This window comes from Amblyraja radiata, chromosome 1 (genome assembly GCF_010909765.2).
Source record: "Amblyraja radiata isolate CabotCenter1 chromosome 1, sAmbRad1.1.pri, whole genome shotgun sequence".
In the NCBI taxonomy this organism is placed as follows: domain Eukaryota; kingdom Metazoa; phylum Chordata; class Chondrichthyes; order Rajiformes; family Rajidae; genus Amblyraja; species Amblyraja radiata.
In genome coordinates, this window is record NC_045956.1 from 103,387,848 (window position 1) to 103,402,399 (window position 14,552).

General features: G+C 43.5%; 1 protein-coding gene across 4 annotated transcripts in view; it reads right to left on the bottom strand.

The window, feature by feature from the left end:
• The window catches only part of atp8a1 (ATPase phospholipid transporting 8A1), a 330,023-nt gene that overhangs the window by 266,057 nt on the left and 49,414 nt on the right, over positions 1–14,552 (bottom strand). For all 4 annotated transcript variants that reach the window (XM_033027892.1, XM_033027903.1, XM_033027886.1 and 1 more), the window contains exon 2: positions 11,258–11,372. Coding sequence is in view for 2 of the 4 variants with exons in the window: in XM_033027886.1 (XP_032883777.1) it covers positions 11,258–11,372 (115 nt within the window). In the remaining 2 variants the exon portion in view is untranslated. The remainder of the gene's footprint in view (positions 1–11,257; positions 11,373–14,552) is intronic.

Consider the following 14,552-nt stretch of genomic DNA (forward strand, 5'->3'; position numbering starts at 1 on the left):
TGGGGTAGCGTTGATGATTAGAGAGGAGATTAACGCAATAGAAAGGAAGGACATTAGCTTGGAGGATGTGTAATCGATATGGGTAGAGCTGCGAAACACTAAGGGGCAGAAAACGCTAGTGGGAGTTGTGTACAAGCCACCTAACAGTAGTAGTGGAGTTGGAGATGTTATCAAACAGGAAATTAGAAATGCGTGCAACAAAGGTAAAACAGTTATAATGGGTGACTTCAATCTACATATAGATTGGGTGAATCAAATTGGCAGGGGTGCTGTGGAAGAGGATTTCTTGGAATATATGCGGGATAGTTTTCTAAACCAACATGTAGAGGAACCAACGAGAGAGTAGGCTATTCTAGACTGGGTACTGAGTAACGAAGGGTTAGTTAGCAGTCTTGTTGTGCGTGGCACCTTGGGCAAGAGTGACCATAATATGGTTGAGTTCTTCATTAGGATGGAGAGTGACATAATTAATTCAGAAACAAGGGTCTGAACTTAAAGAAAGGTAAATTTGAGGGTATGAGACGTTAATTGGCCAAGATAGACTGGCAATTGATTCTTAAAGGGTTGACGGTGGATATGCAATGGAAGGCATTTAAAGACTGCATGGATGAACTACAACAATTGTTCATCCCAGTTTGGTAAAAGAATAAATCAGGGAAGGTAGTGCATCTGTGGATAACAAGGGAAATCAGGGATAGTATCAAAACAAAAGATGAAGCATATAAAAATTATCCAGAAAAAGTAGCCTACCAGAGGACTGGGAGAAATTCAGAGTCCAGCAGAGGAGGACAAAGGGGTTAATTAGGAAAGGGAAAAGAGATTACGAAAGAAAACTGGCATAAAACATAAAAACTGACTGCAAAAGTTTTTATAGATATGTGAAGAGAAAAAGATTAGTTAAAACAAATGTAGGTCCTTGCAGTCAGAAACAAGGTGAATTGATCATGGGGAACAAGGACATGGCAGACCAATTGAATAACTACTTTGGTTCAGTTCACTAAGGAAGACATAAATAATCTGCCGGAAATAGCAGGGGACCGGGGGGTCAAATGAGATGGAGGAACTGAGTGAAATCCAGGTTAGCCGGGAAGTGGTGTTAGGTAAATTGAATGGATTAAAGGCCGATAAATCCCCAGGGCCAGATAGGCTGCATCCCAGAGTGAGGAAGTAGCCGCAGAAATAGTGGTTGCATTAGTGATAATTTTTCAAAACTCTTTAGATTCTGGAGTAGTTCCTGAGGATTGGAGGGTAGCTAATGTAACCTCACTTTTTAAAAAGGAAGGGAGAGAGAAAACGGGGAATTACAGACCAGTTAGTCTAACATCGGTAGTGGGGAAACTGCTAGAGTCAGTTATTAAAGATGGGTTAGCAGCACATTTAGAAAGTGCTGAAATCATTGGACAAAGTCAGCATGGATTTATGAAAGGTAAATAATTTGGAAAGTGGTGAAATCATTGGACAAAGTCAGCATGGATTTATGAAAGGTAAATCATGTCTGACGAATCTTATAGAATTTTTCGAGGATGTAACTAGTAGAGTGGATAAGGGAGAACCAGTGGATGTGTTATATCTGGACTTTCAGAAGGCTTTCGACAAGGTCCCACATAAGAGATCAGTATACAAACTTAAAGCACACTGTATTGGGGGTTCAGTATTGATGTGGATAGAGAATTGGCTGGCAGACAGGAAGCAAAGAGTAGGAGTAAACGGGTCCTTTTCACAATGGCAGGCAGTGACTAGTGGGGTACCGCAAGGCTCAGTGCTGGGACCCCAGCTATTTACAATATTTATTAATGATTTGGACAAGGGAATTCAATGCAACATCTCCAAGTTTGCGGATGACACGAAGCTGGGAGGCAGTGTTTGTTGTGAGGAGGATGTTAGGAGGCTGCAAGATGACTTGGATAGGTTGGGTGAGTGGGCAAATGCATGGCAGATGCAGTATAATGTGGATAAATGTGAGGTTATCCACGTTGGTGGCAAAAACAGGAAAGTAGACTATTATCTGAATGGTGGCCGATTAGGAAAGTTTAGATGCAACGAAACCTGGGTGTCATGGTACACCAGTCATTGAAAGTAGGCATGCAGGTCCAGCAGGCAGTGAAGAATGAATGGGTGGCTCAGTACAGGATTAATGGGGGGGGGGGGGGGGGGGCAGTACAGTGTGGATCGGAGGGTCTGTGCAGTATGAATGGTGGGATCACTACAGGATGAATGGAGGGATCACTACAGGATGAATAGGGGGCTCGCTACAGGATGGATGGGGATCACTACAGGATGAATGGGGGGAACGCTACAGGATTAATGGGAGGGTCACTACAGGATGAATGGGGGGTTCGCTACAGGATGAATGGAGGGTTCGCTACAGGATGAATTGGAGATCAGTGCAGGATGAATGGGTGAGCAGTGCAGGATGAATGGGGAATCAGTGCAGGATGAATGGGTGGTTCAGTCCAAGATGAATGAGGGGATCAGTACAGGATGAATGGGGGGTTCAGTAAAAGATGAATGGGGAGATCACTACAGTGAGGAAATATATAATAGAATTGCTCGGATAATAACTTTTGTGTGAGGAACCTATGTTAAGTTGCAAGAGAAGGGCTTGGTGTTGGGTTTTTCAGAAATACATGTCCCCACAAAGAAATAAAGTACAAAGAACACACATGCAGGAGAACAGATGGCTTATCATAACATGGGAATGGTGATCTGAATAGGCATAGCTTTGTTTGCTTTGAAGCAACTATAACGCTGTCAGAAGATGTATTTGATTTAGTTTTGTGTTTAGAGTGTAGATTGTTAATGGGGTCTCTTCCCAGGACATAGGCACCATTTGTTCTTTCTTTGTGACACATCTCTGAGCTCTTGTGTGTAACAAGGAGGGTTTATGGTTGATTATATTGATTCTTAGATAGCAAGGCTAGATAATAGTCTGTGATTTGGTTTGTGTTTGTTTTGCTGAAATCTAGTGAAGACACTTAGCTAGACTAATTAATCTTATCGAAACATATAAAATTTTTACAGTATTCGACAGGCGAGATACTGGAAATATGCCCCCCATGTTGGCGGGGTCCAGAACCAGGGTCACAGCTTAAGAATAAGGGGTAGGCCATTTAGGAATGAAATAAGGAAAAACATCTTCACCCAGAGAGTTGCGAATCTGTGGATTTCTCTGCCACAGACGTCAGTGGAGGCCAATTCAGTGGATGTTTTCAAGAGAGAGTTAGATGTAGCTCTTCGGGCTAACGGAATCAAGGGATATGGGGAGAAAACAGGAACTGGGTACTGATTCTGGATGATCAGCAATGTTCATATTGAATGGCAGTGCTGGCTCGAAAGGCCGAAAGGCCTATTCCTGCACCTATTTTCTAGGTTTCTATGTTTAACTCATAGTTTAACTATCCTGTAATGCTCTTATACTCTTGTACCTTTGTAACAATATATATTTTTTATTTTGGGAAATCTGAGCTGAATGTGTCATTCTTAGGCTTGTACATAGAATTCCAAAAATAAACAATTGTATATGCTGCAAATTGGAAACATAACAGAAAATGTGCTTGAAACATTCAGCAGGTAAGCCAGTATCTGTGGAAAGAGAAAGACCTGGCACCCTTTGGGCAAAGAGAAAGTGTTTTAACTGCTTCTTTTTCCATAATTAACATTTCAAAAACAGATTTCATGTTTAAAAATTAATTTCCAATGAAGGTTGACTATTGATTTCCCATTCCTCCGCCCTCAACTTCAGGGAGATGTTAAAAAATATATTCAATGTATTACTCAGTGGTAAGGAGCTGATTTAAAAGCAAACTCAACAGCAATAATGAAAGCACAGACCCCGGCAACAAGAACAAATTGCAACCAAAAGAGATAATAAGAATTATATCAAGGATGTGTGAGGAGAAACTTGGAATAATATAAAAAATCAATACTTAGATAGAGGCAAAAATCCACAACTGAAAACAAAGAAAGTCGGCAGGAGTGTTGAACATTTTGCACTTCTGATCCAGAAGTTGCTGGATAATGGCCAGATGATAGCATGCAGTACCTCACAAGAACCCAACGAATCAAACGCGGGATGACAGATGAAAGGGAAACTCGTTGCTGCCATTTAAGAGCTTGTTTCAGTGCTGCTCAAGTCAATGACTGACTCTAATAATAAAATGTTACTCAGTGGTAAATCCCCAGGGAAGCTGGCTTTCATCCACAGATTTAAGGAAACAGCAAAAAACATAATATCCTACAAACTCTCTTGGACTGATACTTCATAAATGTTCCCGCACGACATGGAAACGGAGAGAAAATAACCGTCGTCTCGCATCTGTCAGCCTGACATGGTGGTCCAAAATGTATCTGTCTTTTATTAAGGAGGCCAAGATCAAACACACTGTAAATTTTCTATTCTTCTGGGAGAACCATGACAATTTCTGTGACAATAGCACCGCTATGTCTGATAAATCAGATTGACTTTTTTTGTTGAAGAAATACCTAAAGGTAATGGAAAGGAGAGTAGATCTGGGTGAAATTTGTTGGATTTTCCAGAAGGTAATTAGTCTTAAGAGCATGGAAACAGGCCCTTCGGCCCAACCTGCCAATGCTGACCAACAGGCCACATTTACACTAATCCCACCTGCCTGCGATTGGGCCATATTATTTTAAACCGATCGTATCCATGTACCTGTCCAAATGTCTTTTAAACATTGTGATAGCACTTGCCTCAACTACCTCCTCTGGCAGGTTACTCCATACCACCCTTTGCGTTAAAAAAAGTTGCCTCTCAGGTTCCTATATCCCCCCTCACTTTAAGCCTTTGTCCCCTGGTCTTGATTCCCCTACACTGGGTAAAGGACTGTGCATTTACCCCATCTAATCCCCTCATGATCTTTACCCCATCTAATCCCCTCATAATCTTATACACGTCTATAAGATCATCCCCACATCCTCCTGTGTTCCAAGGAACAAATTCTTAGCCTGCTCAACCACTTCCTATAGTTCAGGCCCTTAAGTCCTGGCAACATCCTCACAAATAGTCTCTGCACCCTTTCTAGCTTAACAACATTTTTCCTATAACAGGATCATGAAAACTGAATGTGGCCTTACCAATATCTTGTACAACTGTGACAAGACCTCCCAATGTCTATACTCAATAAATAGACACAAAGTGCTGGAGTGACAGGCAGCATCTTTGGAGAAAATGGATAGGTGACTTTTCGGGTCGGGTCGCTTCTTCAGACTCAGAGTCTATCTTTGGTATAAACCAGTATCTGCAGTTCCTTTTAATTACATTCTATACTCAATATTCTGATTGAAGGCCAATGTGCCACAAACCTTCTCGACCACCCTATCTATCCGTGATGCCACTTTCAAGGAATTCTGTACCTGCACTGCTAGATCCCTCTGCTCTAAAACACACCCCAGAGCCCTACCATTCACTGTGAAGTTCCTGCCCAGGCTTGAATTCCCAAAATCCAACATCTTGCACTTATCTTTATTAAACTCCATTAACCATTCCTCAGCCCATCTGCCCAACTTGTTTTATTTATTATAATTAAATCGTTGAAAACATTAGTGACGCAGTAGTGCTGGTTTCCGACGGGCATCCCTTACAATGCTATGTGCGATAGTGATTGCAACTTCTACTGAAGGGAGGATGGCCGTTGGCTCGCTAGGAGCTCATCTGCCCTTTGACAGGTCTTGTTTTTGGTCCTACTAGGGGTCCACAGCCCCCTCCTCACCTGGCCGACTATCTGACCATGGAGCAGGTAGTACGGGATTACATGGTACCCGTGGCGGAGGGAACTCCCCCAATCTGACAGTAGATCAGCCCATCTGCCCAACTACAATATTTAAGAATCTTCTTCACTATTTACGAAGCCACCCACTTTTGTGTCATCTCCAAACTTGCTAATCATGCCTTGTACATTCTCATCCAAATTGCTCATATAAACCACAAACAGCAAAGGACCAAGCAACTGATCCCATCGAACTTTCTGCACCAAGTCCTCAGCCATGCATTCATCTGTCCTATCTTCTTGTTCCTACCTTCACCAGCACGTGGCACAGGGAGTAATCTGGAGATCACCATACCGTGGAGGCCCCACTTCTTAACCTTTTGCCTAACTTCCTATAATCATTTTGTAGGACCATATCCTTTTCCTACCCATGTCATTTGTGGCAAGATGCACAATGACTTCCAGCTGCTCCCCTCCCCCTTGAGAATGTCATGTAGCCACTCTGAGACATCCCTGGCACCAGGAAGGCAACACCATCCTGGAGTCACTATTGCCTCCCCAGAATCTCCTGTCTGCCTGGCCTACTAAAGGGCCACCTACCACTATGGCTCTGCCTGACATCACCCTTCCTTGCTGTGCCTCAGAGCCTGGCTCAGTGCCACTGATAATGATGTCAACCCTCAAAAACATCCAAAACTGTACACTTGTCACGGGGGTCACGGGCACTCTCTGCCTAGTACTCTTCCGAGTAGTCACCCACCTTTAGCATGACCACCTTGCTGGAAGTCTTATCCAAGCAGCTCTCATTCTCTCTGATGAACCTGAGGTACTCCAGCTGCAGCTCCAGTTCCCTAACACGACCTGTTTAGGAGCTGCACCTGGACACAATTCCCACAGGCGTAGCCATCGGGCCTACTAGCAGTTTCCCTGACAACCCAATTGTTGCAGGAGGAACATTGCACCATTCCACCTGCCATCTCTACTGCCCTGAAACAAGAAACAAAAAGCACAACAGGACAGACTCTACCTTTAGCTCAAGTCCCCCACCCACCTGACTCCTTGCCGAAGAATCTTGAGCCATAGACTCACACTTGCCTCAACACCACCTCTTCCCCCCAACGCGGCCGCTCCCAATAGTCTGTTCCCCAACACCTTGCCTTTTAATAGCTGCTCATTTAGCCAATTTGGATGCTCCAAACCAACCAATGGATTTGCTCTTCAAACCTCCCGCTCCTGCTTCGACCTGAAATTGACTTACCCAAATCTGTCCATGGAATTGCTTTTTAAGGCTCTCAATTGGTGAGACACTATTAGCTTCAGTGGAGTAGAAATCATTATAAACCTGGTTAGGGAAAAGGCTGAGCAGCAAGAGGAAAAATAGAGTTACAGGAAAGATGTTGTCAAGCTGGAAAGGGTACAGAGAAGATTTACGAGGATATTAATAATAATAATAATAAATTTTATTTAATGGGCGCCTTTCAGACATCTCAAGGACACCTTACATAGTAATCGGAATAAAAACATATAATCGGAATATAACAAGTAATAAAGACATCACAGAGACACAAGTCTTGCCCCGGCGTCTGGATAGTCCTTTCGGCGGCTGGGCCACCTGGAACGGCCGCTTCCTGGTTGGAGCCCGCGGCTGCCGAAGCCGACAAGGCCGCGCCGGTTTGGAGCTCCCAGGCTCCCGATGAAAAAGTCGGCGCCGCCTCTCCGCACGCCGCCTCTCCGCACTGCCGCCTCGCCGCACTGCCGCCTCTCCGCACTGCCGCCTCGCCGCACTGCCGCCTCTCCGCACTGCCGCCTCTCCGCACGCCGCCTCTCCGCTCTGCAGACCCGCAGCCCGGAGATGTTGCTCTCGGCGGTCCAGCTCGCCAGAGCTCCAGCGCGGCGACCCAGGCAAGGCATCGCCCGCTCCACTCCGCTCCGCTCCAGCGCTCCAACACTGTGCCGCCGCCGAGGCCGAGGTGCTGGGCGGTCCCCACCAGGAAACGGCGCTCCAAGCCCGCTGGTAGGCCACGTGGACGGGTCGACGGGCAGCCCGAAGAAAAGGCTGCCACACCGACCAGGTAGGGACCGAAAAATATAGTTACACCTACCCCCCACATTAAAAAGACCATATCCCCTACAAACAAAAAAACAGGACTCACTAAAAACTATAAAAAAAACGAATTTAAAACAGACGGCTGCTGGCTAGCAGCCATTCACCAAGATGGCTCCTCCCCAGGACTAGAGGGTCTGAGCTATAGGCAGAGGTTGGGTAGGCTGGGACTCTATTCCTTGGAGCTCAGGAGGATTAGGGGTGATCTTATATGAGTGTATAAGATCATGAGAGGAATAGATCAGGTAGGTGCACAGAGTCTCTTGTTGAACCGAGGATCAGAGGACATAGGTTTAAGGTGAAGGGGAAAACATTTAATGGGAACCTGGCGGGTAACTTTTTCACACAAAGGGTAGTGATATTTGGAACAAGCTGCAGAGGTAGTAGTTGAGGCTGGGACTATCACAACAATTAAGAAGCAATTAGATAGGTACATGGATAGGACATGTTTGGAGGGATATGGACCAAATGCTGGCAGATGAGACATGTTGGCTGGTGTGGGCAAGTTGGGCCTGTTTCCACACTGCATCACGCTATGACTATGACACTATGAATCTAGGGACAATGGTCAGGTGTTCAAAGCAACAGAATGATAAGCGATGCTCAAAGATATATTTTAGAGTCTGCACTATTCCTTTGCACAGTGACTTTGACAATGACATGGAAATCACTTATCTGACCCAAAAGCAAGAACTACAATGAATAGATTGGAACAGAGTATAAATGCCATAAAGACTAATTGAATGAGCAAATGGATTTCAATTCAAGCGTGAATCATCTATTTGGAACCCATAAATTATGAGGGATAAAGTTGCGAAAAACGTGATTAGAGTTGCATTCCAAAAGTCTTGAGTGGGGTCCAGGATCAAAGATTGAAAGAACACAATGGAAATATACTAAACTCAAGGGCTCAAGGAAAACACCTGTAAATCTAAAAGAATAATTGGGAATTTGTCATGTTGAAGTTATATGAAGCCCCGGTGGTTCAGTTTCACCCTAACTTTCCCTAGTTCTGACAAAAACATAACATTGGGCTGAAACGTGCCAACAGCCAGCGGTTCTGTAGAAAACCAACCGCTTGCTGCAGTGCACCAGGTTTGTTCCAGATTTCCATGCCTATGCACAAGTGTGTAGGCCAGGAATCCATAGCAAGTCAGAAGCGAGCAGTTCGGCCTCACTCCATCCCGTTAAGACCAAGATCCCTCTATAACCCATTGACCCACGGGATTGGATGCACTTCATATATGGCTGCTCGCTTCCACACTACTCAAGGCTGATGCATCTCGTGCATTCCTATTCATTTGAAAGAAGCTGCCAATTTCAATTAACAGCAAGTTCAGTTCAGTTTTTTGTTTATTTTTTCCACATTTACCAGAGATCCCTGCACATTAACACTATCCTGCACACACTAGGGACAATTTACATTTATACCAAGTGAAATAAGCTACAAACCTATGCATCTTTGGAGTGTGGGAGAAAACCCACGCAGGTTACGGGTTGAACGTACAAACTCTGTACAAACAGCACCCATAGTCAGGATCGAACCCGGGCCTCTAGAGCTGGAAGGCAGCAACTCTCTGCTGGGCCACCGTGCCCCCCATGTTAATGTTGGGAATAATTATGAAGGATGATACATGGGGGATGGTAAATGGGTGGTTTGCATCAGAGATGGAAAATAAAACTGGAGTTGGTCTCCTTAGAGAAAGTAAAGAGATTTTGATGGAGGAGTTCACATCATTAATGGCTCTAATACAGCAATTAACTATATTAGTTTCCGCCAGCAGCGACCATTGTCTCCGTCAATCCACGTCTCTACTGCGGCCGCCAACAGGCCAGGGCCGTCAACTCATCTGGATTCCAGGCCCAGTTCCAAACCGAGATCTGAAGAAGGGTCTCGACCCGAAATGTCACCTATCCATGTTCTTCTGAGATGCTGCTGACCTGCTGAGTTATTCCAGCACTTTCTGTCCTTTTGTGTATTACCAGCAACTGCAGTTGTTTATTTCCATTATTGAGGATAAACCTTTACTCGGATATAGCAGACAATCGGCAATTATGGACACCAGTCGTGTCCCCCACCCCATGGTCTGTTGTAACAAGGGCTTTCTGTATTTTACAATCCCAGATTCAGTGGCTTCCAAAGCACTGCATTGAAGAGTGCTCAATGCAAATTCAACTGCAAGGATTTGCAGGAGGATGAGGGGTGATCTTAAAGAGGTATATAAAATCATGAGAGGAATAGATCGGGAAGATGCAGTCTCTCGCCCAGAGTTGGGGAAATTGAGGACCAGAGGACATGGGTCTAACGGGAAGGGGAAAAGATTTAATATGAATCTGAGGGGTAACTTTTTCACACAAAGGGTGGTGGGTGTATGGAACAAGCTGCCAGAGGAGGTAGTTGAGGCAGGGTCTACCCCAACGTTTAAAAATTGTTTGACAGGTACATGGATAGGACAGGTTTGGAGGTGTATGGGCCAAACCCAGGCAGGTGGAGGACTAGTGTAGCTGGCATATGATGGCCGGTGTGAGCAAGTTGGGCCAAAGGGCCTGTTTTCACGCTGTATCACTCTATGACATAGTGGGGAATGACCAATGTTCACTCTGTTGCAGAAGGCCAGCACATTTGGGAGTTCTATGCAATCACTTGTGTAGCATTCGATGCTTGACCAACGAAAGTCCAGCAGCTGAACGATGCTGTAACAATGTGCCAGCACTCATGTGCCACGATGCATCAAGGAGCACAAGGATTCACCATTTAATCCATTGGAAGACAACAGTTGTGAGTTTTTAAACTGCAGGTTATCCGAGCGGTAATGACATTTTTCAGTATGAGAACCCATCCATAATGGGATTTGCATGTGAAAGGCACAAGGTTTTACTGCTGCAGGTTCCAGAAGACAAAAGATGTGAAGTTTAAATATAACATTTCTATCGTAGATCAATGGCAAGGATATCATCGCTGACTCTAAACTGAGTCAATGGCCATGTTCACTGGATAAACACTGGGAGGGTTGGGGGGGAGATAATGTGGGTAAAAAGGGTGTGAAACTGTGATTTGTTTGGCTGGACGTGCAAAGATTCCAGCATAAGCAGGATGTGCTCAATAGCTGCGATGATAAATGCTTGCTCTCGCAACAAAGCTTTACCGCCACATTGTTCCCTCTTCTAGAAATGTAGGTTAAAATAGGCATAATTTACAATTCAATGCTTTGTTCATTTACAGGTAGGATGTTCTCTCGTGCAAAATATTACAACATTGATCATAGTATTGAATGAACATTGCATAGTATTGAATGACAGTTAACAGTGGATATTTAATGTCACATTCCAATAAGATATAAAACCAATAGTTAAATGAACAAGTATTGAAAGCAAACAAACTGAACACATTTAGATTTTTAACAAATAAAATGGAAGTTATTCATACCTGACATGGTTATTACAAAATTTTACAAGTTGAGGTCGGTTGATAAATATTGTTCTCATATCTTCTTGATCAGCCAATGAGGTTTTCTCTGAGGTATCCTCTGCTTTCTCGTAACCTATATAAAAGGAACAAAACGAGTATGTTCTAAATTTAAAGACCTATATATTGGGTGATGCCTACATCATATTCAGCACATAATGAATTACTTCCTTCAGTGCTGCTTAGCACCAATAATGACAACTTTCCCCTGTCTGCTCCACCCAACAACTCCATTCTTCCAGATGTTATGTGCAACTCTCTGGCATTCTGAAAAAAGGCTTAATTTTCATCTGAACTATGGATACAGAAATTGCAAACAACCATTATCTTTGACAACAAGCACAGGACCAGAGGATAAATATTGAATCCATAAGGAAAATATAAACAAATACAGGCAAATGTGCGTTATGTGCTTGAAAAGCAGTGTGTAAATGAAAAGAACTCTCAAATCAAAAAGCTTGTATATTAAACATATGCCAGGCACCGCACGTGACTATGCTGCCATATGTTGCCAGGCATAAATTTGAGTGCATTATTCCGAAAATAGGAGCGCATAAATGAAACTTGGTAGTAATTAAGCACGCATAAAATGCCAGGTGCCTGTACATCCCTTGGGAAAACAGTGCGATACAATAGACAGCCAAACAAAAAAAAACATCCAGTCCACGTGCCAATCAGCACGCTTTACATTGAGCTTGACCAAATGAAAAAAAGGGCTATGAAGGGAAGGATGTTAAAAAATGTTTGGAGTTCTCTAGATTAGCAGTCGAACCAAGAGAAAAACGTCAAAGTTGACGACATGAACACTGAACGGAGTAGCCTCTGGGACTGCATGATCTTGATCCAATTATCTTATCATTCCTAAAAATGTCAATAAATGTATTCTTTGTAAAAAAAAAAAAGCCAACTTTCTGACAATATTCTGTATTGCAATCACCTGCAATAATGAATATATACGAGCACTGATACCTTCCCAGGAGAAACTAACCAATGGGGCTGAAAATCCAATCCGTGCCACTGTTTTCTATGTACCTTCCTTTTACAAAATGCAGGAGAACCACCCAGGTTCTCAAGAAATGCTGCCTGACATGCCGAGTTACTCCAGCACTGTGTCTTTAAAAAAAAATGTAAATCACAATCTGCAGTTCCTTGTGTCTACATCTTGCTTCTAAATTCATCTACCACACCAACCATACATGACAAGTGCAGAAAGATGGGCAGTATCAGATGACAGCTATTCAAGGATATTTGAAATATCTCCTAATCCCATTCTCCTGCCTACTCCCCATAACCCCTGACACCCGTGTACAGCGAAACGTTTTTTGTTGTTGTGTGCTATCCAGTCAGCAGTAAGACTATACATTATTACAATTAAGCCACAGTGTACAGATACAGGATATAGGGAATAATGTTTAGTGTAAGATTAGTCCAATTAAAGAATGAATGAATACATTTATTGGCCAAGTATTCACATACAAGGAATTTGCCTTAGTGCTCCGTGACAGTTAGGAATGACAATAGACAATAGGTGCAGGAGTAGGCCATTTGACCCTTCGAGCCAGCACCGCCATTCAATGTGATCATGGCTGATCATCCCCAATCAGTACCCCGTTCCTGCCTCCTCCGCATATCCCCTGACTCCGCTATTTTTAAGAGCCCTATCTAGCTCTCTCTTGAAAACATCCAGAGAACCTGCCTCCACCACCCTCTGAGGCAGAGACACATAAAACATTATAGTCCGAGGGTCTCCAATGAGGTAGATGGTAGGTCAGGACCGCTCATTAATTGGTGATAGCATGGTTCAGTTGCCTGATAACAGCTGGGAAGAAACTGTCCCTGAATCTGGAGGTGTGCGTTTTCACACTTCTGTTGCTCTTGCCTGATGGGAGAGGAGAGGAGAGGAGAGGGAGTGTCCAAGGTGAGACTCGTCCTTGATTATGCTGGCAGCCTTGGTTGATTTACATGATTGTCTGGGCTGCGTCCACAATTCTCTACAATTTCTTGCGGTCTTGGTTGGAGCTGTTCCCAAACCATGCAATGATACATCCTGATTCAATGCTTTCGACAGCACCTCTGCAGAAGCTGGTGAGAGTTGTTGGGGGCATGCCGAACTTCCTAAGCCTTTGAAGCAGAGACTTTAGTGTACTTTCTTGGCTATTACTTCGATATGGGTGGTCCAGGACAGGTTGCTGGTGATATTTACTCCGAGGAACTTGAAGCTTTCAAGCATCTCAACATCAGCACCATCAATGTATACTGGGGTATGTGTACTGCTTCACTTCCTGAAGTCAATCACAATCTCCTTTGTCTTGCTGACATTGAGAGAAAGGTTGACAGAAAATGCTGGAGTAATTCAAAAGGGCAGGCAGCATCTCAGGAGGAAAGGAATAGGTGATGTTTTGAGTCGAGACCCTTCATCAGCAACCCTTCTCCGAGGGAAAGGTTGTTGTCTTGGCACCAGGTTACGAGGTTCTCCATCTCTATCCTGCACTCCGTCTCGTCATTATTTGATGTCCAGCCCATTGCGGAGGTGTCGTCTGCAAATTTGTAAATTAAATTAGATTTGTATTTAATTGCATATGGGTGGGTGTATAGGGAGTAAAGAAGGGGATTGAGAATGCATCAGTGTTGAGGATTATTGTAGAGGATGATTTGTCACCTATCATCACCGATTGTGGACTGTTGGTCAAGAAGTCGAGGATCCAGTTGTAGAGATGAATGCTGACTCCAAGTTTCATGAGTTTGGAGAAGAGCTTAGATGGGATAGCAACATTGAAAGCAGAGCTGTAGTCTATGAATAGAAGTCTGACGTAGGTCTCTCTCTTGTCCAGGTGTTGTCTCTCTTATCCAGGTGTTCAAAATGAGGAAGAGAAAATACAGAAAATCAATAGCAAAGGAAGAGCTAAACTACCTAATTTAATGATGCTCGAAATCTAAAGTCAAATCTTACTCTATTCAAGATGAACCATGAAATCCAGAACTAGAATGAGAAAATTAGCTTGGGTAAATCGCAGGGACAGACACCAGGTTTGTCAACTTAAAGAATAGTTCTGCAACACAAATAACCATAAACACTCCATTAATTTCCTCATCAAAAGGAGAACATCTTGTCTACAAGAAAAATATCACACAACGAATGGATTATATATTCAAAAATAGATAACAACTTAATTACTGTCACAAGGGAAGAGAATACATGTCTATAGAATGGATAATTGCTTGTTAATATACAAAGCATTTTAATTAAAGTTTATTG